The sequence below is a fragment of the Anticarsia gemmatalis genome, chromosome 4 (genome assembly GCF_050436995.1).
Source record: "Anticarsia gemmatalis isolate Benzon Research Colony breed Stoneville strain chromosome 4, ilAntGemm2 primary, whole genome shotgun sequence".
NCBI lineage: Eukaryota > Metazoa > Arthropoda > Insecta > Lepidoptera > Erebidae > Anticarsia > Anticarsia gemmatalis.
In genome coordinates, this window is record NC_134748.1 from 9,861,123 (window position 1) to 9,888,717 (window position 27,595).

Below are 27,595 nucleotides of genomic sequence, written 5' to 3' on the forward strand. Positions count from 1 at the left end.
ATATGAGTTTGAGGATAGAGGATAAAGGAATTATTATTAAAATTTGATTGGTCTATTTAACAGTTTATAGTATAAATCTTATTAATTTATTAAAAACGTTGAAGATACTACGTAAAAAATATGATACTTTAAAACCAGATTTTTATTTAATTTTTATGCATGTTTGGACATTGCTCTGTCTCGAATCAAATTTGATATTTTGTGGTATTTTTCTACTCGAAAGAGGTTAATTATGTTTTTTAAAGGTCTTTTTATATTAAAAGTTATGCGACTATGTACTGGTACCAAATAATATCACATAAATATTATTTTCGTATGGTACCTACGGTATAGTGCTGAGGTTCGTAAATTATTAAAATGCATTGTTTAAATATATGAGTTCAAACAAATCGCCTACATTAAAAAAACTTTATATTATAAATAAAGAAACGTACACATATTAGATACATATATATAAAAACATATCTAAATTATAATCAAATAAACAATGTGTAATTACCATTGAGTTTTACTTTCACTTTCGCTATGTTCTGAATAATATGATGAAACATTAACTCACATTAGCGTGAAATAATCAGTAGCGCGATTCTCTACAGTCGGTCCCATAATAGTATCGAGAGTTTGACGTTTAAAATATACTGCAAATATTATAGTTCCTACGGCTCCCGCTAGAGTCGCTTATATGATTTTCATACAAAATTTCTCGATGGCTAGTCGGTTTTCGATAGTCGATAGTGTTAGAGAATCGCGCTATAGTGACTATGCTGACTTTTAAAAAGTGAAATAAACCGCGCTAGAGGAATGACGGTCCAGGGGTTTTGGAGACTCACTCAAACCTGCCGGTTGAAGCCGGTAAAATTTAACGTCTGTCGTATGTCTAAGCTAAATCCTAATACCTTTAACCATCTTCAAAAACTATACTGGAATAAAAATGGATATAATCATTCTTCAATAAAAAAATACGGTTTATTTAGTACTTTCGATGTATTACAAAGTTACGCATCTTAAGGATATCTCTAAAACTAACTGAATGGGAAGTCCCATCCCACAAATAAAAAATCATTAAAATCCATCATATAAACAGGTTAACCCATTCAAAGGTTTTGAGGAAACAATCATAAAAATACAGACGATTGAAATCATTGTCCTTTTTGGAAGTAAGTAGGTACAAACCACCAATTATGATTTATAAGCATTGCAAAATTAGTTAAAAGTATTTGAAATGTGACTATCTGTGTGATTGTTATGAAGGTTGATATTTTGGTATATTTTGGTGTATATAGTACCACAGACTGTGGTATAAAAAGCTTTTTTAATTTTTAAGGAAATTGTACTGATGATACTTCGGCGGATAAAAGTATGATTCATATTTTGGATAATACAGTCATTGACGCATACCTGGAATCATTAGTAAGACAAACAATAACAAGATAGGAAACCGGTTCAACGCGAAGATGCATCTTAATTGCTTGCGTTCACAGATATCTGTGGTAATAAAGTACAAATCAGATTCCTATTAATATAACCTATGATTTTCTTTTATTGTCTTTTAATGGCAGTGACGGAGGCAGCAGTGTTAATGTACTTTTCATCTCACGTCATAATATCATAGGCTTTGATACATATAGGAATCAATCAACGACTGCATCACTAAACAAATGCACGCACTCACGTGCTCACGTGCTGCAAAATGGCTAACAAAATATTACTCTTGTGTTTAATAGTAGCAAGTTTAACGGTTTCAACCGAATGTGGTTTGTGGAGTAGTATAAAAAGCGGATTTTCTTCAATTGGAAGTTCGTTCTCTAGTTACAAGCCAAGCTATTCAAGCTCGTCGTGGAGTAAACCAAGTTATTCATGGAGCAGTCCGAGTTCATCAAGTTGGTCTTCAGGTATGTTTATATTGGTTTAGCTTTAATTATATTGTTTTAAATGGCTTTCATGCATTGTATTTACATACGTTCAGGTCTACTTACTGTCTAGTTGGTCCAGTAATTAAATTTTTATTTTTGTTTCCAGGGTCATCCAGTTACCATAGTTACCCTTCCAGCTCAAGTGGACTTTCAGGATCAAGTTCATACAGTAAATATCCATTTTCTTTAACAAGTTTCCGAAGGTCGTACTCTGTGAAACATTCTTCAACGAGTATACCTACGCCTGTGTCCCCTTCAAGTCTAACTGGGCTTTCCGGATCCAGCTGGGATACTAATAAATATTTTTCGTCACGGCTATCTAGCTCTAATTCCACTAGATTTCACAATAATAATCCTACAAGTTCAAGGGCACTTTCTGGATTGAGTTTAGCCTCTAAAAACAATTCACCTACGAGTGTTGTCAGAATTAAGTCATCAAGCTTTAACAGTTCAAATTTTCTCTTTGGTTCAAATACAAACGTTTCGTCAAGACGCTCTTCCTCACGTCCGGGTTTACCTTCGAATTATTCTATGAGTTTTTCTTTAAAGCCAAATATTCACGCTTACCCAAGTAAAATATCTAGCTCAAGTCCACACTATAATACAAATGCTTTAATCAGTATGTCTGGATTTAAATCACCCAGCCTTTCTAATTACCGTAAAAGCCTAAATGGACTCTCTGAATCAAAATCTAACTCTACAGCACACTCTTCAACGAGTCTTTTTAAACATATTTCGATCTCTATTAAATATTCTTCACCAAATATTTCTGTTACTCCAGTATCCAGCTTTTATAATTACTCTTCTAACTTCAGTGCTCTTCCTACATCAAGTGTTCATTCTAAATCATATTTTTCTTCATCAGGCGGATCTGGATTATCCAGTTTTCACAGTTATCCATCAAGCTCAGGACTTTCGGGCTCAAGTTCCAGTTCCGGTAAATATTCTTCATCGAGTCTTTCTGGATCCGGGTCGTCCAGCTATCACACTTATCCTTCAAGCTCAAGTGGACTGTCTGGATCAAGTTGGAGCCCAAGCAAATACTCTTCATCTTCATCAGGATCCGGATATTCTAGTTTCCACAGTTACCCTTCAAGCTCAAGCGGTCTCTCCGGATCAGGAAGCAGCCGTGGTTCCTATAGACCTATAGCAACACATATTACTGGACCCCAAGCAGTGTACGTCCATAAATATAAAGATTCGAGAAGTCCTTATAGTGATTTATTAACAGGACTAGCGTTGTACAACCTTGGTCGTTCAAGCAATCATTACCAGAACGATTACTATTATGATGATTACTACAGACAAAGATATGGCTCTACTGGTTCTTCATATACAACCAAGAATAAACCTGAGGACGAAGTTAAATGTGTATTGAAAGTTAAGCAGGATAAAAGAGAAAAGGTATTAAAGATTCCGTGTGAAATCGTTTCTACTTTTACGGAAGGCAGTACGAAAGCCGCGCCAGTGCCTGTGACTGTAAACAAAACCGTCTGCAAGACAGTTATTTCAACACCTTCTAAACCAATAGCAACAATCAGCTTACCACTTGATTTAGATGAAGCGACCACAAACATCACAAAAACGAACAATACGCAGAGTGCGTTGAATAATGAGACAACGCACGAGACAACTATCGGTTTCGTAAACAAGTCTAATAAAACGACAGATAAAGCACATCCTACAGAAGTTAATATTACAGCAACTAAGCCTAATGGTAACCCTACAGAAGGAAGGAATACGACTAATGTGGTTGTTCAAAGCACTGGTATTAACGATACGCTTGCGGCAAATATTTCAGCAACCGATTTAAAAACTAATACAAGCGCATTAAAATTAAATGTGACAGCATCTGCAACCAATAGCAGTGATATGATCTCCAATACGCCGGTAAATATATCTTCAATCAATGCTGACGCGACGGCGAATTCATCAATCGCAAATATCAATGCAACTAACACTGCAAAGATTAACAATACGCACCCAATAAACATTCCTCTAGTTGATAGAGTAATGACGAATTCAACAAAGTTGAATACTACGTCCAGTGCTATTGATACAAACACAATAAATAGTAGTTCGCTGCAAGCAAACATTTCTAAAGTGTCTATTAACGAAACAAAAGCCAACAATACGCAGCCGAACAATTCTTCATCAAATTCTACAGTAACAACGAAAGTGAATACAGTTAATCTTACTGTTTGCACTAACTATAGTACCGAAGTAGATCCTTTGGACGCGGAAGGCCCGAAAGTTGATCCTAAGAACATGACTTGCGTTGTAGAGATTCATACTAAACTTGCTTTATACAGCAAGGATGTAGAATGCAACGTTTTGATTGAGTATGCTAAATCACCTGAAACTCGTCCTTCGAATGGTGGAAAACTATGGATATCTAACACCGTAATTTTATTTGGTTTGGCTTTTATTATTGTACGTTAAATCGTAGAATATAAATTCAGTTGGGTAAAATCATTTGTAACCACAAAGTCAGTCTTGGAGATGTCGTTATGTTAACGATCCATTAGAACAGAAAATCTCATTTGTATTGAGTATCGACAACATAAATCGACTGATATAATTATGTAGGTAATTTAGTAATTACTTTTTATTCTTGTTATTACTTATTTTCATAAAGTTAAGCAGCTAAATATAAGATTATGTATTTAACAATAGACTTCTGTGATGTATAACGAGTATTTGTATCCTGACACCCTATTAGTATATTATTATCATGTATGTTTTGAAATAAATTATCATCAAACCGAAGCTCCATGTTAGTTACATTGTAAGAATTGCAAATATTGTCCTTGACGGTTGTAAATTACCAGCCGCAGTTTATCTTATATCGAGAATCCCAAAATAAAACACGACGCGATTGCATCATGACATATTTCTCACAAATTGCTCTAATCATTTTGATAAAACTCATGAGCTTCGTCCATCGCGAGTCGTATTTAAGAGACCGGTCGCGATGACTCAGTTGTTGTCATAATTGTTTCGGTGGTGGATTCCTGCTAAACAAAAATAATAACAGTCTGCGTCACAATGCACGTCATCAGAAGATTGAAATCGTAAGTTTTAAGACATTGCGATCTGAATTAACAATTATTGGGTTAAATAAAACATTAAAGAAAATAGTTTTCCTGTTACATTTGAATTCTCCATTAAGCAGTTAATCTAAATACATAGCAACAGACGCACTTGGTATTGTTTTAAAATAGAAATATGTTGTATTTCCCGTACGCAACTAAACGCAATTACTTGGATAAGTTGAATTAATTATTGTAAGTTAGGAATTCCCATTACGTAGATACTAGATACTCGCACGTAGATAGACTTTCTTCTTAGAAATCCGAGCATAATCCATAGACTTTTTTATTCATACATCTGAGCTGCAAAAAGCTTGCCTTAACGACTTGTTGTTGTACAAAATGTCGAAATCTGTTTCATATTTACTTCACCTCTAGCCTCCTCTTATCGGCTGTTTACGAGTAAGACAGAGACAGCTATGTAAGATTCCCTGAACGAGCGCTTACGTCAAACACACACACTACGATCCAAACGTGTTTTAAATAAAACCATTCAACGAGCACAGTATCAAACGAGTCTGTGCTCTGGACCGCGTGTTTACGTACCGCAAAATGGCCAACAGAATAATTCTGTTGTGCCTTTTAGTGTCGTGTTTTACAGTTAGTTACATAGAATGTGGAAGAAGTTCAGGAAGGAGTTCGAGTCGAGGTAGTTCGTCACGCTCCCACTCGTCGTCGTCATGGGGCAAGAGTTGGGGCTCAAGTTCGGGCTCCAGCTACAAACCAAGTTCATCATGGAGTACAAGTCACAGCAAGCCAAGTTCATCGTGGAGTACGAACAGTAAGCCCAGTTCGTCATGGGGAAGCTCGTCCTCTTCACACGGTTACCCATCGTCTGGATCTGGACTGTCAGGATCAAGTTCAAGTTCTCATGGGTATCCTTCCTCAGGATCAGGTCTGTCTGGATCGGGCTCACGTTCATCATCACATAACTATCCTTCATCAGGATCAGGATTATCCGGATCGGGGTCAAGTTCTCACGGATACCCCTCATATGGATCGGGAAGTTCCAGTAAATACCCATCATCTTCTACTGGACTTTCTGGGTCTGGATCATCTAGTTACCCTTCAAGCTTCAATGGCCTCTCCGGCTCAGGTTCCAGCAAGTACCCGTCCTCATCGACCGGCTTATCTGGTGGAACGTCCGGGTCGCGCCCGTACTATCCTCCCTCAACTGGCATTTCGGGTACTCACTCTTACCCAAAGCCTTCTTCGGGATACTCAGGCTCAGGATCTGGATATAATAGTCATCCTTCACAAACTTCTTACGGCACGAACAACTACAGACCTTCGCATGACAATTCCTACCGTCCAAGTCATACATACAATACAAACACAGGTTACGGTTCCAGCACATACAACCGTGCTCCACAACACTACAATACAGCATATCTTCCGTCTTATTACACAGCACCGCAGTATGTATACGTACATGACTACAGACACTCAGACAGTCGATACGGAGATTTACTAACAGGCTTGACATTGTATAATCTTGGACGCTCACACAATCATTACCACGATCACTACTATTATGATGACTACTACAGACATCGCTACGTATCCTCTAATTCTCAAAGTAGGCCTGCTGTATCTGACGAAGCTAAATGCATATTGAAAGTGAAAGAAAATGACAAAGTGGAAGTGCTTAAAATACCTTGCGAGATTGTGTCAACTTTCTCTGAAAAAAGTAATGAACACGCTCTTACACCGGACACTTTAGTGAACAAAACAGTTTGCACGACTAACAGTACGATGATTAACAACACGGTGCCTGTGAATGGATCTTCAGTCAATTCTACTGTGACAACGAATGCAACATTAGTTAATGTTACTGTGTGTACAACAAACTCCAGTGTAGTGGACCCATTGACTGTGAAAGGTCCACGAGCTGATGCTAAGAACATGGAATGTGTCGTAGAAATTCATACTAGCAAAAATCTATTTCGTAAAAATGTGGACTGTAAGACTTTAATGTCATATTCTAAGCTGCCAGAACCAAAGAAAGATACGGGAATACTTCCTGCTAGAGAAAAGTTGAAGTCGTGGGTGTCTAATCCTCCTTGGTGGATGTCATTATTTATTGCTGTTTAATGTAAAACAATCCAAAGATTTGGCATTTTTTAAATGTTAAAATTATAATGTTGTACTTAGCTATCACATCTGTCATCTTAAAAATTGAGGCTGTATAGAGTTAGTCTAAGTGAAGATTTTTATAATAATTTTAATTAGATCATAAGATAAAGAATAAGTTTTATAGGTGCCATTTTAATGCATTTACGTATTTTCTACACGAGATATACCTACCTATTTTATAAATTAAATGTTTTATAATATGCGTTGACTTTCACTTAAACCATTAATGACAGAAATTTGAACAATTGAGAAAGTTATGTAATGACATAACGCCTGTTTTATCCGAAAGTGTAGGCAGGTGTACACTCATGTTTTCCTGTTAACAATGTTAGTCGCATGTAATAGGTAGCGGGTCTTGCCATTTATCGGGCACGTTACTTTACTATTATTCAGAGGAACATTCTAATATCGATTAGAAAAGATCTATAGTAGTTTGCCCAACCCGGAATTCGACCACGAGACTTAGTGATACACTACTCCACCAACTGCGTCATAAGACCAGTCAATGTAAGTAAATAAAAAGAAAAAACAATACTAAATACTGTTATTAGTCTTGAAAGACAGAGATATGAAAAAGTTTGACCTCTGTCCATAAATAAACCTCGTCTGAGTTTACGTTTGTGCGTCTGTGTTTTGATTGGCCGTATTCTAAAGTTCGAATTCGTGTAAGATAAATATTTACAATAACAAATAGTATGTGTAGGTATAGATTTAGGTATGTATGGAGTGTAATGTTTTTTGAGATATCATAGATGAGGGAATATAGATAGATGGGTGACCGCATAGTGGTATTTGAACTAAGCGTCTCAGTGCTTCGGAGGGCACGTAAATAGTCGGTCCCGGTTGTTGTCTACTATGATAACAGTCGTTAAGCCATGTCAAAGGCCTTTCGGGCGGCTTGAACAACTTTGACACCATGTTGACTACTAACCATACGACAGAATACAATAGAATGTTTTTTTGAAGGATCACTAAGAACTAATCGTTTGTATAGAATAGGGTTCGCTTAAATTGGTTGTTTTGCTAAGCGATGAGGTCAGGGGCTCAGGATCACTGAATGTTATTATAATTATTTATTTACAACCAGCTTATTTGCTTGGTTTCGATCACATGTACTAAAGTCAAAAATAAAATATAATTTTTGAAGGAAGGAAGGAAGGAAAAAATTGTAGCCCTTTATTCGGGGTCAACTCTAAATTTCGGCAAAATAGATAAAACGGTTTAGTTGTCAAAGCATAAGAGACAAACAGATTTTAGAAAATTATAAGCAAGGATAATAATATGTCTGGTTAAACTTTAAGACTATGTTTATAGAAATGGCCATCAGTCTTTAATAACCCAAAATCTTTTTGCAAATCAAAGTTTATGCCCAAATTCCTCCATTGGTCAGAAAGGTGTTCAAGGTGTCACGCAAACTTAACGGAGTAATATATTAAACTTTAACAGATTTGAGATCAAGGAGAGAAGAGTTAAAATATCTACTGTCTCATTACTTGTTATCGGAAAACGATTATTCAATAACTTGTAGGCACTTAGTTTACGTTCCACACTCAGCAAGCGCTTCCAAAGCTCCAAATATCACTTCTGCAATTTGTGCAGATGTACGATTTTTATAACTAGGTCATTCACGCCTTGACATTGTCTGGGTCAGACAACAAACACATGGCCATGGATTTTATTATTATCTGGAATGTATAGTAATTATAAAATATAATGATAGCTTCTTCAATGTTTACTTGATCTTTAACTGGCTCTTATCATCTACTTCAGTGACGAAGAAGACGCAAAGAAATACAAAATAGGGTATAACGACTGACAGAATGAGGCAAATGGATTTTATATAAGTACAAACTACCAGAAACATTCTGTTCAGCCTTTTAGTGTTGTGTGTAACAGTGAGCTGCATAGAATGTTGTAGGCGCGGTGGAAAGATATCTTTTCACGGAGGCGGTTCTTTCGGTAAATGGAGCTTTAGTTCCCGAGGCAGCAGTAAACCAAGTTCTTCGCATCATAGTTACCCGTCATCAGGATCAGGATTATCCGGCTACGGTTCTTCACATTATAACAGCAACCCTTCACATAGTTCAGGATCGTCTGGCTACGTATCTTCGTATTCTCACGGTTATCCCGCATCAGGAACAGGATTATCCGGGTCAGGTTCAAGTCAACATACGTACCCTTCGTCAGGATCTGGGTTATCTGGGTCAAGCACGACTCAACATAGAGGACCTTCACAAGGATCTGCATTATCCGGCTCAAAAGCTCAAAATAGTCTTTCATCAGGATCAATATTACCCAGGTCAAGTCCAGCAAATTATGAGGGTCTCTTATCTAGATTGGCATCTTCCAAACGCTCATCGTCAAGCTCGGGAGGTTATGGGACCGACTCGTCTACTTCAAAATATTATTCAAGCTTCAATCAGCCGTCAAACTCGACCAAATCAAACTCAAACAGCTCACAAATCTCGTCTTTTAATTCCACATTAGGTGAATTGTCTTCGATAATTGATGGTTCAGATACAAACTTAGATAAAAGAATAAATAATCTTACATCGTCAATAATTTATAATAGACCCCCTTCGAGTTCAATTAAAAATAGGGGTTCTAGTTATTCGGTACCAGATTATAGTTCAAGCAACATCAGTCCTACGCTAGATATGAAAAAACTGTTTGCTGAAATGGACGAGATGGTTGATAAAATATATGAAAATACGGCGAAGACAGGTTCTACTAAGCCTATTAAATCGGATTACTTTGACAAATTAATAAATGTATGACACTATTAAAACATACAAAAATCGAGGTCCAAGCTTGTAATAATAAATCGAATGTTCGAAATGGGTTCTGCGTATTTATTTTACAAAACATTTTTGTAGGTATTACCATTGGCTTCTTATCAACAGCCTCAATTAACTTGTGTATGATAATAACTTATTATGTTATTAAAATGCTGGTTATGTAATTTTGGATTTCTTTAAAAACTGTTTTAATGAGGCCAAACTTTAATTTATGAAATAATTGTATAAATAATAAGCACTGTAGGTATGTGTGAGCATCTGTATAAGGAGAAATATAAAATTGGTTTTTGTATTATTTTGACTTTTATTTTAGCTTTCTCTAAATAAACATTGTGACTGTCCTAAACTCGAATGAAAACACTCAACCCATGATTCGTTGCATACGGTAGTTACGAGCATACATTTTTATACTAATTAAACACAATTGCGCCACAAATATACACATCTAAATTGGTTATAATTGCAGTGTCCAGACGAAAATTTATCTCCCTTAATCAGGCTCAATATGCGACAATACAGAAACCATACTCTGACATGTAAAGCATTTCAGTTGCTACCACTACGGAATATATTAACGTAGATATCATTTACTAATGGCGGAGATTAGATTGCCTTTATAGTATTTCAAAGTATGACCCCTGATCTTAGATTTTCTACACAGAATTTCCCAGACAAAACCCAACAATACGCTGCCTGACCCCAAGACCTCTCTTATTTGCAGTTGCAACAATATCGTAGTAATTCTAGAGGTTGATCAAACAAAATATTACGCTATGGCAACATATTTGTGTTATTTATCAGTAGTTAAACGTGTTGACTAAATGTTCGTTAGTGTTATGAGATACACACAAATTAATTACAAGCGTGGGTTTTCCCAGCACAGTTTCGAATATTTTCTTGTTTACATACTTGCTTGCTCCTATCATTTAAAGGGTCAATTGATTAGTGGAATATACGACTACGTCATAAGTATTATCTCCTAGATTGCTTCAACTATGAATATGTTTAGCGCTATTGTTATAATGGATAATTAACATAATATGATGTGTAATATTTTCATACTCAATGTATTTTAAATGTATGTCGGCTTAGTTCCAATCAATGTTATTAATTATCACGACGTTTCGGGTGAAGTAGGTATAAATATTTTGAATTTGCGTGTTCGGATTTTGCTCATTATTTATTATAGGTATCATCTGACCAAATATATTATTTTCTAGAATTAAAGCTGCAAATAAATTGACGTGTTTACTTGATCTTTGGTCCAGTCTTATCGCCTGCTTTAGTGACGGAGCAAGATGTCTGTTGTATCCAAATACCGGAATAAGTGATTACGTCAAACAGATCGAGGAAAACGTATTTATTATAAGTGTTGTTAGCCAGCTGGGTATCAGACGTGTTCCAGCTCTCGTGTGGATAGTTACTGTACAAAATGGCCAACAGAATAATTCTGTTGTGTCTCTTAGTGTTGTGTTTAACGGTTAGTTACATAGAAAGTCGTAGAGGAGGGAGTTCAAGCCGCAGCAGTTCGTCATGGGGTAAAGGTTGGGGCTCGAGTTCATCGAGTTCTCATAGCTATCCGTCATCGAGTTCAGGACTGTCTGGCTACGGCTCTTCGCGTTCACATAGTTACCCCTCATCAGGATCTGGACTATCCGGCTACGGCTCTTCGCGTTCACATAGTTACCCGTCATCAGGATCAGGACTATCCGGCTCAAGCTCAAGTCGACATTCTTACCCTTCATCAGGATCAGGACTATCAGGGTCGAGTTCATATTCATCATCATCTGGATCTTATGGGAGCAGCTCGATATATTCTGATACCTACCCTTCTTGGGGGTCAAGCTACTCCGGGTCAAGTTCAAATTCGGACTATGGCATTAGCAACATTCCAGATATATCGGCGAATCTAGCTGCAATGCGGGAGATGGCGAGAGAAATGCCAAAATCTCTTTTACGTTTGAGATCTGATGTAGGAGATTCAAGCGTCACCAAGCGCCCACGCCCGAGTTCTAGAGATTCTGGATCGAGCTCACATAGTTATCCTTCAAGTGGAAGTGGACTCTCAGGTTCCAACATGCCTGGATTCAATTATAATTTTGATAAAATCGCTTCAGCACCAGATATGAAGTCATTACTTGCCGAAGTAGATGCAGCTTCAAAAAGTATATATTATCCTAAGACAAGTTCTACTCCGAATAGTTATCGTCCACCCTCATCAAGATCAAATGACTTCTCTGGACACAACCGTGACTACAACCATTATCCCCGACCAACCACACAAGCGCCTCTGCCTCAGCCTAACTATAATACAAACCAATATAGAAGTCCTAATAGTTATCATCCTAGAAACACGTTCACCTCCAATAGCGCCTCTGTTAATACTAACGGCGGACTATTGCGGCCATTGGTTACGAGTCAATCCTACTATACATCACCGCAGTATACCTACGTAAAAGAGTACAGAAATTCAGACAGCCGGTACGGAGATCTATTAACAGGATTGACGTTATACAATCTTGGTCGCGCACAAAGTCATCATCATGATCACTACTATTACGATGACTACTATAGAAGACGTTACACATCATCCAGCTCATCGTACGCACCTGAAAAAGAAGCTAAATGTATGTTAAGGATTAGCGAGAAGAACAAAGAGGAAGTGTTAAAAATACCGTGCGAGATTGTATCAACATTCACTGAAGGAAGTAAGGAACTAAATCACACTCAAGTAAACCAAACTGTGTGTACTACAAATATAACAACGGTTAACAAACCAGTGAACAACTCTGCAGTAGCTTCTTTAATGACCAAGAACCTCACTTTGGAGAATACCAACGCATTTAACAACAGTAAAGTGATCAATAACACGCTACCACAAAACCATTCTTTAAAAGAAAATGTGTCAAATGTAGGAACTTCGGTTAACAGCTCCTCAGTAGAGCCTGCTATACATACTTCCACTGGTGGGACTAACGGAACCGCTATAACAAACAATACATTGCCGGAAAATGCTTCAAACTCAACGAAAGCAGACGACATAACTACTGTTATTCCACCGCTGGTAAATAATTCTTTAGCGAACTCTACTGCAGCAGCAAGTACGACGACAGTGAATGTTACTGTGTGTACTACAAACTCCAGCATAGTAGATCCCTTATCCCTCAAAGGACCAGCAGCCGACGCTAATAAAATGAAATGTGTCGTAGAAATTCATACTAATAACGCAGTATTTCGACAAAATGTAGACTGTAAGACTTTAATCTCATATTCTAAAATGCCAGAACCAAAGAAAGATACGGGTATACTTCCTTCTAGAGAGAAACTGAAATCGTGGGTGTCTAATCCTCCGTGGTGGATGTCAGTGTTAATAGCTGTATAAAAATATACGTACTAAAAGTGATCTAAATATGCCAGTGTTAGTAATAAAACTTAATTAAGATAGGCTTAATTATAATTATATTTGCTTCTGTATGTATAAGTATGTTCGATAGTACTTGTTATGTTACCAATATTGTAAGTTTGTAACGCCGATTAAGAAGCAAGTGATATTGGTATGTATTTAAATAACTTGGTTGAATAACCAAGACCTATTCGTAAGAAAATAAATATTTTTTTAAAACAATACCGACTTTTATTTATACAGATATACTTAAGTCGATAAATTCAGCTCAAAACTGTCGCTTAAGAACTTAACATTTTCAAATCTTCACCAACGAAATTTTAATAGGTATATAATAAAATCAATAAGAATTACTTGGAATTAAACCTTAGCGAAAGATTTAATGTGCCTTTTAGTGAAAAGGTCATAAGTCCGACTTTGACAAAAATTAGTTAAGTATTAAAAATGATACAAAAAAGCTCTATCGATTGATGAAAACGGATATTGTAAGAATGAGAAAGTAAGCAATTTGAAAAAGAGTTAAGTTACACTCAAAATATTGCAAACGTGGAATAGAAGTGCACTCTAATTTCTTAACTGATTTTCAATAAAATCGGACTTATACCCTTTTTCACTAGAGGCATAGAATTAAATTACACTCATACACACTTAATACATCAAAAAATCAAAGACACTTCTAAAAAAAGCCATGGATATCCACCTCTATGTGCTTCAGTAAGTATTAATAAGTTTTTTTTGTCTATTTCCAGGTATAATATCTGTGTGCTGGGTGTCAGGAGCGGGCGTGGGTCTCCTGCCGCTGTTCGGCTGGCACAAAGGCACTCACTCCACTCCTGGCTGCTACTTCGTCGATGTCATGGACTACAACTACTTGCTGTTCCTCTACTTCGCCACGATCGTGACTCCCAGTGTCCTGCTAGCTGCGTTCTACGCTCATATCTACCGAGTCGTCGTGAAACAGGTGATTTTTTGTCAAAGAAAGAAGTTGGTTTACGTCAGTATTTCAACAAGCCGATGTCGTACTTTCTTCTACTCTTACAAAAATTAGTTTTAAATAGCACTGAAGTATATTAATCCAAACTATTTAGCAATATCGTTATTCAGAAGGCGTATCTTCCTGCAGGAATTTCTAGGAATACTATGTAATAACTGGAATTTTACGCACTAAGCGCGGCTCGCATTCGTGAGAGGGTCAATTACTTATGTAAGATTACTATTTTATCAATCGAACAGCTCATCTTCATCTTACTCATTACGATAATAAATTAATGATCCCCTCATACCTACTTTTAGAGTTGATCTACATCCCATATGTTTTTTTTTTACTACTAAAACGAGAAGGACTAATATACGTTTTTTGGTATTTTCAGCTTAGCGAAGTGATGACGGTTGATGGCAGCCGGGGGCGTATATCGGGTGGTGGGACCATGCTTCGTGTCCTGGGAGCGGCGCAGAAGCGAGAGGTCAAAGCCACGCAGAACCTCGCCATCATAGTGTTCTTCTTCATCGTCTGCTGGATTCCACTCTACACAGTTAATGCTATAAAAGCATTCATGCCTGAACTGGACATTCCAAACCCACTTACTTACTTCTGTATAATTTTCTCTCACTTAAATTCTGCTATCAATCCATTCTTATACGCATATCATTTGAAAGACTTCAGAGCAGCCTTAAAAGGATTGATTTGCGTCATATTTGGGAGAGGAGCAACTATGCAAGCTGAATATAGGCCACCGATGCCGGTCAGAAGACCAGCTTTAGAAAGGCACAACGCTTTAAGAGAGAGGCCAAAAATTTACGTCAATTCACCAGTGTGGTTACGCCAAAGAGAAGCAGAGATGAGTTTGACTGAGGAAAATAGAGCGGTGGCAGCCGTGACTCCTGTTATTCCTGATGTGGAACCGTTTCTGAGCAGAGTGGCTGAAGGATCCAGCGGTTGCCATACACCTGAAGGTAGAGACAGCGAAGCTGGCCCATATCTAATAGAAACAAACGAGGAGAGGTGCCAAAGTCCTTACAAAAGAGTCGAGGAATTAATACGGCGAGTTCGCAGTGGAGACCACAGCTGACAAGAGCCTCGCCGGAGTTTCCCGGCCTTTAGTGTCACATGATACAAACTTGGATTCAGACATTCCATAGAGTAAAATAACTAAAATGGCATTGTACAGACAAAGTTGCTTGTAGTAGTTTTGCAATTTATAAGAAGATGTCTCCAAATCAGCGCGTTAAGAATTATTGTATTTTTAGAACGTTGTTCTGAGTGATGTTAGTTTGTAATATAAAGTTAATGTGCTGAATGTTACCGTTCGCTTGTATGATTGTTGGTTAAATTATTGCTTTGATGGTAATACAGTTTTGCGATTAACCCATTGGTGTTTCATTTGAAGAAAATTAATTAAAATAGCAGGCATATCTTAATAAGAAACAAACGAGATCCAAGTCTATATTCGACATACCACACTGATTTGGCTACCCAACATACTAACTGTAGTAACGCCTAAAGATATTAGACATCGATTAGTGCTAAAAAATCATAAGTCAATTCGGTTTCAATTATATTTTAATACATACTAGAAACATACGTTAAAGAGCGCCTATAGAATAATTCACTGCAATACATAGTTAGTAATCAATAGTCCTAACACGTAGGGTCGTAGGTACTATGATAATAAATTGAAAAAAAATATATTCTGCCACCAGATTGTGCAATTTACATTTTTAAAATATGCGTCTGAGACTTAAATAGAAATAGTATTCACTAAATGTACTTAGAACAGTAGGTGTAGGTGTATATGTTATTAGCAGGCTTATAAACAGCTGTGCATATAATCAATGTTGCCTGTTTCAAAATATAAAACTGTAAAAATGGAAATACGTCTGCTTTTTATTTACTGTAGGTACTTTCAGATTGTAGATGTTATATTCAAACCATTAATGTCCCACTGCTGGGCTGGGTTTAGGCCTTGGTCCATCACGTTGGCCAAGTGCAGGTTAGTGACTTTACATACCTTCAAAAACTGTTATAAAAAATCTCTCAGGCACGCAAAGTAGTACGATGTTTTTCTTCACACAAACATAATTCAAAGATTTACACCTACCTTGTACCTACTGTTTCCGAATGGGCTCATTCTCACCGCAGTAGTTTCAGCTTGTTAGTGCGCGTATAGCCCACCGAAGAAAACCTTCAAAATGAGTCGGGTGGCATCACACAGGGCGAAAAGACATGCATTTCATTACAAACAAACCATGGAGACAAATTGCCATCACACTAACCGGAAACCGGAACTATTATAATATTTTTTATGGTTCATACGATATTTCCTCCCCGTGTGAGGTACGAAGCGTGACTGACGGCGAAATGGCGGATCTGCACCATGGATATCTTCTATATTAATGAGTATTAATTCTACCAAAGATGTTACGTACTTCTATGCTTTCTAATAGAAATATAACGCATTACGTTTTAACGTAGGTATAAACTTTATTACAGAAGATAGCTCTTGACATGAAGTTACTATTAAGCATAATTATATTATGTGGGTAGTATTAAAATACTATTTATTATTTTGTCTTCAATTCGTAGTGAGATTTAAACTTTTTCGAGTTTTTTTCTTTTCTACTGGCACATTACCTACCTACTCTCAAAGACTATAGACAAGGCAGGCACTGATTGTCATCGATGTTAGTAAAGTGAAGGGATCAGAATTTTGCACGTTTGTGAGTAAACTATTGTCCTTTATTTTAACCTAAGATTTCTATAAAGTAATAACCTATTTACAGAATATTTATAGGGAAATAACCTCTGTACCCAACAAAGTCTTGAGACACCAACGATTTTTTTTTTAAATGAGGGAAAACCCAATTTATTTTGCTAGTAACATTAGGTACTACACGGCAAAATGCGAAGCAATACGAATAAATTGTGGAAGGTCTGTCGAAGTGTTCGAATGCTTAAGATAGAGAGAGATGTAAAATAAGTTCTTGCTGTCATCAGAGAGAGAAAGGCGAAACTTAAACGCTTAGCTCATTTCGCTTCAGTTCAGTGCGCAAGAGTGTTCAGTTTGGACGTGTGCCAATTTTATTGTGATTGTGACAGTGAAAATGTTATTACCAAAATGTACGTTATTGTTCGGAGTTATATTGACATTGCTATTAGACCCGATATTGGCCAAGAGAGGTTTTGGCGGTGGTCATAGTTATCCTAAATCTGGTGGCCTGTCTGGAGGAGGTCACCGAGGAGGTGGGTTGTCTGGTGGACACGGTTATCCGTCTAGTGGAGGTCACGCGTATCCATCTAGTGGCGGTCACGCTCACCCATCCAGTGGTAACCACGGCTATCCATCAGGAGGGCGTCTCTCTGGTGCGCCGTCGTCCGGTGGCAACCACGGCTATCCGTCCTCAGGAGGCACTCACGGATACCCGTCATCCGGTAACAACCATGGCTACCCATCCTCTGGTGGTGGATTATCTGGTAATGGAGGTGGACATGCCTCTAACAGACCTGTCGTACATCACACGACGCATGTTCACAACAACTATCATTACACTCCTCCGGCCCAAATCAGTTATGCTCCTCGCCCGGGTGCCGCAGCCGTGAGCTACCCGGTCTACCGCGGCACTCCTCCGAATTACGTATATCAGTACAAAGACTCCGGAAGCAAGTATGGTACCTTGTTGGCCGGTTTGGCGTTACTTAATCTTGGAACACTCGGCGTCGCCGCTTACGCCGCTCATCAAGCAACAAGCAACCACGGTTCCGGCTCCGGCTCTGGCGCGAGGTATACCCCACAACCGGGTGAAGTATGTAAATTCGCTATTAAGAAAGAAAATGGAGATTATGAAGAAACAAGAATTGACTGCCAGATAATAAGTAGCTTCATTCTGCAAGATATGCAAACACCAAGTACAGGCACCAACTCCACTGTAACAACTACTACAACTGTGACAAATGTAACAATGGTGAATACTACAAATGTGGCAGCTGATCAGACTACAACTACTGCACCGGCACCAGTGCTTGGAAATGTTCTATATGCTATGCTGCCTAATGGCACCCTTGTACCTGTTAATGCAACTGTACCTGGAGTGCCAAGTGCAGTTGTGAATGCAACACAGAATGCAACAGCTCCTAATGATCCTGTGTCATCATCAGTAACAGTTACTACAACTACAACAAATACAACACTAGTGAGTGCTCTTGATGTCAAAGGAAAACCTGTTGAGGTAACCCCGGGTATGCAGTGTTTTGTTATGAGGAAAACACCTGTATCTGTCATGAAAAAGGCTGTGCCATGTGGTCTTCTACAGACTTATGCAGAGAAGTCTATTCAGCGAAATTCAGCTGCTCACAATGTGCCAATGTTTACAATAGTAGCTGCTATTTTGGCATATTGTGTAGCTTATTAAGTAAAACCTTATTAGTATGTTAAAGTTTATAATTATGTTCTGTGTTATTATTACTAGCCGGAAGTCAATTTGTTTGTTGAAATATTATGTTCATGCATTTTTTTTGTAATTTTTGATAGTATTGTAGCTTGAGCATACCTCACTTAATTGTTATTTGTAAAATGTTTTATCTAAGCAGCTGTTTAGCTGTGTACTGAAGATGAGCACATAATTATTGTATAGGTCATGAATTGATGATGTTAATTCTATAAATAGATCTGTTAGTTAGTAATTTATAATATGTTGTGTATTTTATGTACCTGTAATAAATTATGACTTCTGCCAAGAATTGCTCAAATTGGTAATGAAAGTGGAAAGGTATCTAAATTATATATCTAAGTTTATGATGTCAACCACAGCTACATTATGCAAAAATTCATTGTACTTCTAAACTTAATGTTTTGTGAAGTAAGTACTTAAACCAAGAATAGATACATTGAATCTGAACTAAAATGTATAATGGGAGTAGATAATTCTATTTACTTAATTTAATTCACTGGTTATTTCAATAAACCATATTTTATTTATTTTGCCTCCAGTAAAATGTATTTGGAATAAGTAGGTACTTGTTCTAGAAAAACATGTAACATTATATTTGAATATTAATGTGTGACTGATTCCAGTATTTTTCATTTCAAGTTTTAGTACACAACTTATTTATAAAGATGTATTTTTGTATAATATATGATGATATTTGAAAACCTAGTAATTAAATGTATGTTCCATCCATTAATGCCAAATCTAAGGTTTTTTATAGCCATGAACTTTCAAAATTATGATTGTAATAATACTTATATTTGTAGAAGCAATTTATGGAAAGATACTTGTGATATTTATATTTTTAATAAATGTAGATCTAAAATAACAATTTTATCTATTATTTTATTCAAAAGTGGTGTACAAAACCGGTTTAGTTAATGACCCTAATTTTTAGCCAATGCAGGAATGTGTTGATATTTTAATTAGCTATAATAAACATTAGACTATAGATAGTCAAATATTAACGCATAGGTAACTAGATAGTGTGTTTTTAAAAAGAAAAATAAAGTTACATTATTTTACTACTTGGGAATTATACCTACATATATTGATCTAAGCAAGAATAAATATTAGCTATTTCTCTTAAAATATTTTATTCTAGTACTTATACATAGGTCACATCTACTAGTAGATGATCTAATATTGTTCTTGCGTCAATGGTATGCTGTATAAATATTTTGGCTTTCAGTGAAACTAATAATAACTTCTACAATAATGATGCATTCAACATTGTTTCTGGCCAATACTTATTGGTTTGTCTCTACACTGTAGTTGACTGTAGGTACTAATTAAAACGATAAAAACCTAACTTTTGGTGTCTTTTGGCATAAGCACATATTGATTTCATAACCAATGTCGGCATCTGATAAAACGACGAAAATTACTACTTACCAACTTGGAGTATACCGAACTGTTATTTGATAACATATCTATACTAATATTATAAAGCTGAAGAGTTTGTTTGTTTGTTTGTTTGAACGCGCTAATCTCAGGAACTACTGGTCCGATTTGAAAAATTCTTTCAGTGTTAGATAGCCCATTTATCGAGGAAGGCTATAGGCTATATAACATCACGCTACGGTTATTAGGAGCGGAGTAGCAACGAAGAATGTTACAAAAACGGGGAACATTTTGACCCATTCTCTTAGGTGACGCAAGCGAAGTTGCGCGGGTCAGCTAGTTATAGATAAAACCTTGTATGCAGCCTCATACAGGTATACTGTTTCATTATAATAACGCGCTAATAGTCAACGACTGAAAAGGAAGACGTTAATTTTCAATATCATGTTGATTGTACTTATATTATGCCGTGTCGGTATGATCATACTTTATTATACACACATAAAGCATAGACCAGTGAACAGGAACCAGGAACAGTTATCAACGCAAACGTTTCATGCTGTAAGTAGGTTGTAGGAAATAGCTTGATATTAGTAGCATTTCATAGGTTTTCCGGTGGGCCGTAGGGAGAATTGACAGGTCGGGAATTTCCCAGCTCAGTCATGACTCATGTCAGGACCCCCCCTGATTGTGACTCTCTCTCGTCGGTTCCCTCGCATCAAAAGCCCGGGGTATTTGACCGATTTGTCACTGTAGTTAACCCACTTCTACCACAGAAAATATATGAATGATAAGTGGTAGGGAAAACCACAATATTTTGTTATGTTAGGTTTTGGTTAAGGGTAAAGTTCAGTATCCTCTTCGTGCCATTAAAATTGTTCTTGCGAACTAACCCTGGCTATGAAAGCATTAAGCCAACAGATCCGATTGTGGCTTTAATGTCAAGATCGGGCCATTAGATTTTCACTCCTGATTTTAGTTGAGACTTGCTACCTAATAGGTACCTATTTGCTTTTTTTTTCTTCTTAAAAGGGGTTAAAGTAAGTTAAGGCTTCGTGATTAACCCAATCATTGTCAAAATGATAATGAAAGAAATTCTTGTACGTAAGTACGTACTTACCTAGTTTATCGGGTAATGATCTGATGCACTAAGTTCTTCCATACCTATTGTATTTTATAGTGGTTCCTAATGATAATGATAGCACTTACTCATTTATTGTTTGTTTACATCTTTATCTAATTGACAGTCAATCAAAGTTGAGAGTTGTGCTAAGCGTTATTATATTACGACTAGAGGTCCGTGACTTCGTCCGCGTGGAAACACTTCCCGTGTAAATCCCGATCTCTCGAGAACTCCGGGATAGAAAGTAGCCTATTTGTTATTCTTGGTCTTCAGCTACGTACATACCAAATTTCATCGTAATCGATTGAATAGTAGGTACCTATTTGCGTGAAAGATAAACAAACGTCTACACATACCTACCTACTAACAAACTTTCGCATTTATAATATTAGTAGGATTTATGACATGAACACAGCATTATTATATCTTTTTAAAATACCTGTTTGTTCTACGAAGGCAAAAGAAACCCAAAAACAGCCTTCGTGGAATCCATGTAGAATAAATACGACGTTTAAACGTGTTTTAAAATCAATAATCAACCGGTCTACGGGACTACCTGCCTCTTATTTATGCTAAGTTTTGTGTTTAACTGTTAACTCAATAATCTTCTTTAGTATTGACACAAGTGAAGCAAATCAGTCTCATGGTAAAACGACAAAACATTGAGCAGCAATACCGGTACCAACTTATTCGATTTTATGTATTGGCGATTCATTGGCTAGAAAAACAATTTAAAAATAAGCTAACCAACTAAGAAAAAGATATATAAATTAATTATTAAAAACGAAGTATGATTTGCGATGCAAAAATTATCATGGACTTTTATTTGTAAAACAATTTGTGCCTCCATTTTGGATCAAAACAGCCAGCGGCGCTAGCACAACCTGTTTTACTTGTCACGTGTTTGCTGTTTTGCTACCTTGAATGGTGGGGAGGCCCAGACTATCGCGTTTTTGTCTTAGTAATTTATGTGTAGGTATGTAAGAATATACAAGTGACTAAAGAAAAAAGAGCTAGCTTTTAACCTGTGGTTTTTCCTGTTGGCTAGGTCTATAAAGGATGGCCCTAGTTATTAATTATTTTTTATCAATGTCCGATATAACCAACTCAATCTTGACTTTAACCTGGATATTTGACATAGGACATACCTACCTACCTAATATTGGAACGAAAACTTAATTTCTGTAGAGAGAGATTACGGTATTGTGTAATTTACTTTAAGTAGGTAACTATGCTTAGGTATTAATTACAACCTCTTACAGCAATGCAGATCCAAACAAAACCTGTTTAAGATGGAGTTTCACCGTAATTGTGACTCGGCGTTTCTAAGTAAACTAGTGAGTCAAAGAAGGCACACGTAATGAATCCGAAGCCGTCGTCAATTATTATTTTGACGTCACAGACCACGCACAGACACTGACATCCACACTATTGGATGACTCGAAATCGAAGGGAAAGTTGTTACGTGCATTCGCAGTGGTCGTTCACTGAACAAATTATTATACGTTTTGTACGGGGGGAATCCCGCGAGGCAAGAGACTGCGTGATAATAAAATGTGACCTATCGTCAGTCTCTGGGAACGATATGATGTCATACGATGTATAGTTTGTGTTCGTGTTTACTTATAATGTGCGTTCAATGACAATCTACCCACTATCAACACTACTTACTACTAGCAGTAAATGCTTCAAAAACTTTAAAATTGCGACGCCGATTGCCGAACGATCAACGCATTGTTCAGCGGTTCACATGGCCGGATTGAAACTAAACTATCGACTCAATTTTTCGCAACTTGTATTATCCGGATTTTGTTTATCTTCCGGACTTTCTGAATGGGCATATTATGGTTCATTCAGGAAGGTTTTTAGCTGTTTTATTAGACGCGAACTCTTCAAGGTATTTACTGATCTACCGTTTTATTGCTAAGAATTAAAACAAGGGTTCAGTTATTAAGTGACCTCCGCCACAGCCTCTACGTCATTTAATGTATTTTCAAAAACAAGACCATGCCAGCTGTGATGCTAAGTAGGTAACCACATTTTCCTGTTATTTTAATCGTAGCGTGCTATCCAATGATCCATACCGTGGCATGACGAGTATATTTACCACAGAGCAGATAAAGTCTTATTTCATCTATGAGTTTGTGGTATTCCCAAAAGACTTCCGTATTATCCGAATAAAGTATTCCCGATGACTGAGTCTATGAAACTGAGCGTTGTTAGCGGTAGACACCTTTAATTTTATTCTATAGGTATAAGTACAAATTCATGTTACACACCAGGTTAGCATCCCAGTAGGTTGTTTTCAAGTTCAATAAATAATACGCAGTCAATAATCATGCTATTTTACACCCACTGTCATTCCGCAACTGTGACAGCAATCGTAAATAAGAAATAGGTACATATTTCACAAATAACTATACAGTAACATCTCAAATTCTAAGAATTTAAAAGCATATAGGTAATATTCGTACGAAAAATGACAATGGTAACTTTCAGACAAACACCACAGAATAAATAATAACTAAGACAAAAGAATTGCTAAGTTGTATAAATAAATACGTAAGTCTTGTCGCCACATGATAACAAAATACCTATTATATGGTTGGCTTCATTGCTCAAATGAATGAATCACACAGTTATGTGAGGATCCAGTAAACCCATGTTTGTACAGCTGCTGTATATTTCATATTATAAAAGAACAATCTAGTTTTATTCACATTATTGTATTGCAGTGTAGATTTAATTAAGTATCTACTTAATATCGGATTAATATTACTAATATGAGAAAATCTGTGTATTTTGAGAAAGAGTAACAAACATTTATAGGTACATAGGTACGTCCATCAAAATATCCACGTTTTGTAAAAATCTTCAGTAACCTGTTACTATAATAGTATTTTCTTTAGACCTACCCCTACCTTCCGATCTGGTTGTATATCATAATTTAAATTTTAGTTTCTCAAATCAGTGTAAATTTTTGATCTGCATCAATTTAAAATGTTTGTGTAACTATAATAATATAGGGTAAAAAAGTTAATACAAGGGTGTACATGATTTCCATGCAACTCAGAATTTAAGTGGAAATATACAGTATGTAACGAGTTATACAGAGTAACAAACTCATGGGAATTTATTTATCATAATATTTGCTTTCGTATCGTTCAGTCGATAACACGTGCATTTAGTTCGTGTATTTATTTACGAAAACGGTGACTATTTTTCCATAGAATACAACGTTTTTAGAACGCACGATGTTATCTTACTAACCCAGATTTGTTTTGACCGATAAGAAATACCTAGTAGTTGTAGACGAATCTCAAATTTATTACGCAGTGCGTAACGAAAATTAAGTAGATATTTAAAGTATAAGAAGTTAAAATGAGCCAATTTCATCATTTTTACGTAACAAGATATCGCTATAGATTATTTATCAGATGAAAGTTTGACAGTTGTTTACATTCATTTGTTGTCACTTTATCAATAGATAGATCATCCAACGTTATCTGGACAACAACATGTAACTGGCCTGTCTGTAAAACCTGTAAGTACCTATGCTGTTACGACAAAGTGGAACACTCAGCAAGGCTAACCCCTCTAATGGCCCAGTGCTGGGCAGGGTCTCCTCTAGGAATGAGGAAGGGGTCAGGCCTTGAGTCCACTACTCTAGCCAAATGCGGGCTGAGGACTTTGCTTAGTTACCTTCAAGAACTGTTAGAAAGATCTCTTAGGCATGCAAGGTTGCATCACGATGTTTCCTTTACCATTGCATAGTCATAACTTTGAAAAGTCATTGGTGTGCTGCCTCGGGTTCGAACAGTCGACCGCGAAGGTGCCGTCTTATACTGTCGGCTATGACATACAACGTTTGCTATTAAATGAAATGTTTATGTTATGTGAATGATGTTGATAAAGACGTCACCCTTTCACAAACGTTCATTGTTTTACTTGCTGATTGTGTTGTCTCGTAGGTAGTTTTATAGGCAGCATCTTAATGTAACCGGATAGGACAATATTTGTTTAACATTAAATCAAAGCATTGGTCAGTTTAAATTATAAGTGTTATATACAAACAATTTTTTTTTAAATTGGTGAAAAGAAGGTCGTCCCCTTGCGTCTGCTTTTTTGTTTGCGATAAACTCAAAATCTAGATATTTTTATACGGTTTTTACCAATAGGTTGCCCGATTCCTGAGAAAGGTTCAAGTGTAAGATTTCTTAATTTTTTTTTGTAAAACCACCATTTTCAAAGTGGTGAAGCTATTTTTTAAGTACAGAAAACCCAGATCAGACAGACAAATAAGATTAACCGATATTCATACTGGCCATACTAAAAATAATACATGTGAAAGTTTACTCGCCTGTTTCGTTTTCACTGCTAAACCACTGAACTTATTTTGATTGATACTTATCTAAAAGGCTCCGTGATCAAATAAAAGCGAAATTTTTTTAAATCATTTTTTAGGCGGCTGAAATAGAAAATGAGCCGCGCCGGTCAGCAAGTAAAATATTTGATGCGTAGTAACAAGAATAGAAAAAATTAAGTGCCAATAAAACAGGAGTACTCTATCAAACAAGATAATACCAGAACAATTTATTGTAAAGTACAGTTTACACGAATTGAGTGACGGTTACGAAGAGCCGAGGCCGTTGTAATTAAACCCAGGATTAAACAATAAAACACTATACGAAATACATTTATTACGTCAATGAACGAAGCCATTGAATGAACGAGTACTATGTTGAAACAGACCAACCAGTTTTAACTAGATAGCTGAAAGTAGACATTTATCTGGAAGAGTGGCAGGAAATAGCTAACGATAGAGACCGTTGGAGAAGTTTGGGGGAGACCTTTGCCCAACAATGGGACAGTATAGGTTAAAGAAAAAAAAAAAGCTGAATGTTTACAATGAGATTGCGCCGATAATGTGTGAGTTTATTCCTGTAAGTACACTAGAAAAGCACTAGAGTCCAAAAACTTAAAGTTTTTTGTATGCAAGCTTCGTGACTGGCGGAGGTAAACAAAATTCGGAATAAGGAACATCGGTGACCCGCAGACTTATAACTAACGGCTAACGGTGGTCTATTTGTTACAGCTACCTAATTATCTAATTTTAATGAATATTTCTGTGTATTGTGTAAATAAAGATAACAAATAGATAAATCGTAAAGCTACGGATCTTTACTAAGTTGTCCGACTAAGGCCTAACCCCTTCCTCGTTCGGGAAGAGACCTTTGCCCAGCAGTGGGACAGTAATGGGTTAAAAAAAGTGACACGAAGACAGGGTGACTGTGCATTATTTACTTTCTTTAAACAAGAATAAGTCTATGTAGATCATATCATAAAGGCTTTAATTTCTCTTCTATAGGCATTTTTTTCTACTCCAGTCCCACAACGATGAGGGCTGCGACTACCAATGTCTTACCTGTCCAGGAAACGCCTTTAAGACCATAGTGTGGCCAAGGAACATTTGAGCCCTTTTTGAGCACAAGAATCTATACTAATATCTATACTAATATTATAAAGCTGAAGAGTTTGTATGTTTTATTGTTTGTTTGTTTGTTTGAACGCGCTAATCTCGGGAACTACAGGTCCGATTTGAAAAATTCTTTCAGTGTTAGATAGCCTATATATCGAGGAAGGCTATAGGCTATATATCATCACGCTGCGACCAATAGGAGCAGAGTACCAGTGAAAAATGTTACAAAAACGGGGAAAATTATGATTCTCTTATGTGACGCAAGCGAAGTTGCGCGGGTCAGCTATACTATTAGAATACTATTAGAAAGCTGAAGAGTTTGTTTGTTTGAACGCGTTAATCCCAGGAACTAATGGTTTAATTTAAAAAAAACTTTCACTGTTAGATACTCCATTTATCGAGGAAGGCTATAGGCTATATATCATCACGCTACAACCAATAGGAACAGAGTACCAATAAAAATTGTTACAAAAACGGGGAAAATTTTGACCCATTCTCTCTTATGTGACGCAAGCGAAGTTGCGCGAGTCAGCTAATGTAATGAATGTATAATCACTTCTTTATAAGTGAGGAGTATGTTTCTTGAGTTTGTGAAGGAACATATCTGCATGTATTTTGGTTTGCAGTTTTAAAATATCTTATAACTACTTGATAAAGATAATTGAATATAATGCGCGGTATATGTATCGTAATTACCTTCTGATAAATAAGTTAGATAAGTTAGCGGAAGATAAACAGAATTACAGATAGGGATAACATTTCTTTATAATATCAATTATTTTTTAGCGTTATTACCGACTTACAAGATAATAAATATAAAACACAT

At 36.6% G+C, this 27,595-nt stretch overlaps 5 protein-coding genes across 5 annotated transcripts in view; all 5 read left to right on the forward strand.

The window, feature by feature from the left end:
* Positions 1–15,701, forward strand: part of LOC142972503 (adenosine receptor A2b-like) — a 65,666-nt gene extending 49,965 nt beyond the window's left edge. The window contains exons 2-3 of the mRNA XM_076113703.1: positions 14,092–14,303; positions 14,713–15,701. Of these exons, the coding sequence (XP_075969818.1) occupies positions 14,092–14,303; positions 14,713–15,411 (911 nt within the window). The 3' untranslated portion in view covers positions 15,412–15,701. The remainder of the gene's footprint in view (positions 1–14,091; positions 14,304–14,712) is intronic.
* On the forward strand, positions 1,581–4,606 carry LOC142972501 (uncharacterized). The gene is made up of 3 exons (XM_076113701.1): positions 1,581–1,892; positions 2,020–2,082; positions 2,779–4,606. Exons 1-3 carry the CDS (start codon positions 1,691–1,693, stop codon positions 4,353–4,355), a joined length of 1,842 nt encoding a protein of 613 aa, XP_075969816.1. The 5' UTR covers positions 1,581–1,690; the 3' UTR covers positions 4,356–4,606.
* On the forward strand, positions 5,500–7,341 carry LOC142972502 (uncharacterized). The gene has a single exon (XM_076113702.1). It carries the CDS (start codon positions 5,558–5,560, stop codon positions 7,097–7,099), a length of 1,542 nt encoding a protein of 513 aa, XP_075969817.1. The 5' UTR covers positions 5,500–5,557; the 3' UTR covers positions 7,100–7,341.
* LOC142972500 (uncharacterized) lies at positions 11,228–13,564 on the forward strand. Its single transcript, XM_076113700.1, has one exon. The coding sequence runs from the start codon at positions 11,372–11,374 to the stop codon at positions 13,319–13,321; it is 1,950 nt and encodes a 649-aa protein (XP_075969815.1). The 5' UTR covers positions 11,228–11,371; the 3' UTR covers positions 13,322–13,564.
* A 1,637-nt stretch (positions 15,702–17,338) lies between the features above and the next one.
* On the forward strand, positions 17,339–19,660 carry LOC142972504 (uncharacterized). Its single transcript, XM_076113704.1, has one exon. It carries the CDS (start codon positions 17,444–17,446, stop codon positions 18,746–18,748), a length of 1,305 nt encoding a protein of 434 aa, XP_075969819.1. The 5' UTR covers positions 17,339–17,443; the 3' UTR covers positions 18,749–19,660.
* Positions 19,661–27,595: the final 7,935 nt, after the last annotated feature.

What these genes read in the sequence shown, in the direction of transcription:
- LOC142972501 (XM_076113701.1), top strand. Translation starts at nt 1,691, where the DNA reads ATGGCTAACAAAATATTACTCTTGTGTTTAATAGTAGCAAGTTTAACG. An exon ending in TTCATCAAGTTGGTCTTCAG is followed by an intron (nt 1,893 to 2,019) that starts GTATGTTTATAT and finishes TTTTGTTTCCAG; the next exon opens with GGTCATCCAGTTACCATAGT. An exon ending in TTCAGGATCAAGTTCATACA is followed by an intron (nt 2,083 to 2,778) that starts GTAAATATCCAT and finishes TTTCTTCATCAG; the next exon opens with GCGGATCTGGATTATCCAGT.
- LOC142972502 (XM_076113702.1), top strand. Translation starts at nt 5,558, where the DNA reads ATGGCCAACAGAATAATTCTGTTGTGCCTTTTAGTGTCGTGTTTTACA.
- LOC142972504 (XM_076113704.1), top strand. Translation starts at nt 17,444, where the DNA reads ATGTTATTACCAAAATGTACGTTATTGTTCGGAGTTATATTGACATTG.
- LOC142972500 (XM_076113700.1), top strand. Translation starts at nt 11,372, where the DNA reads ATGGCCAACAGAATAATTCTGTTGTGTCTCTTAGTGTTGTGTTTAACG.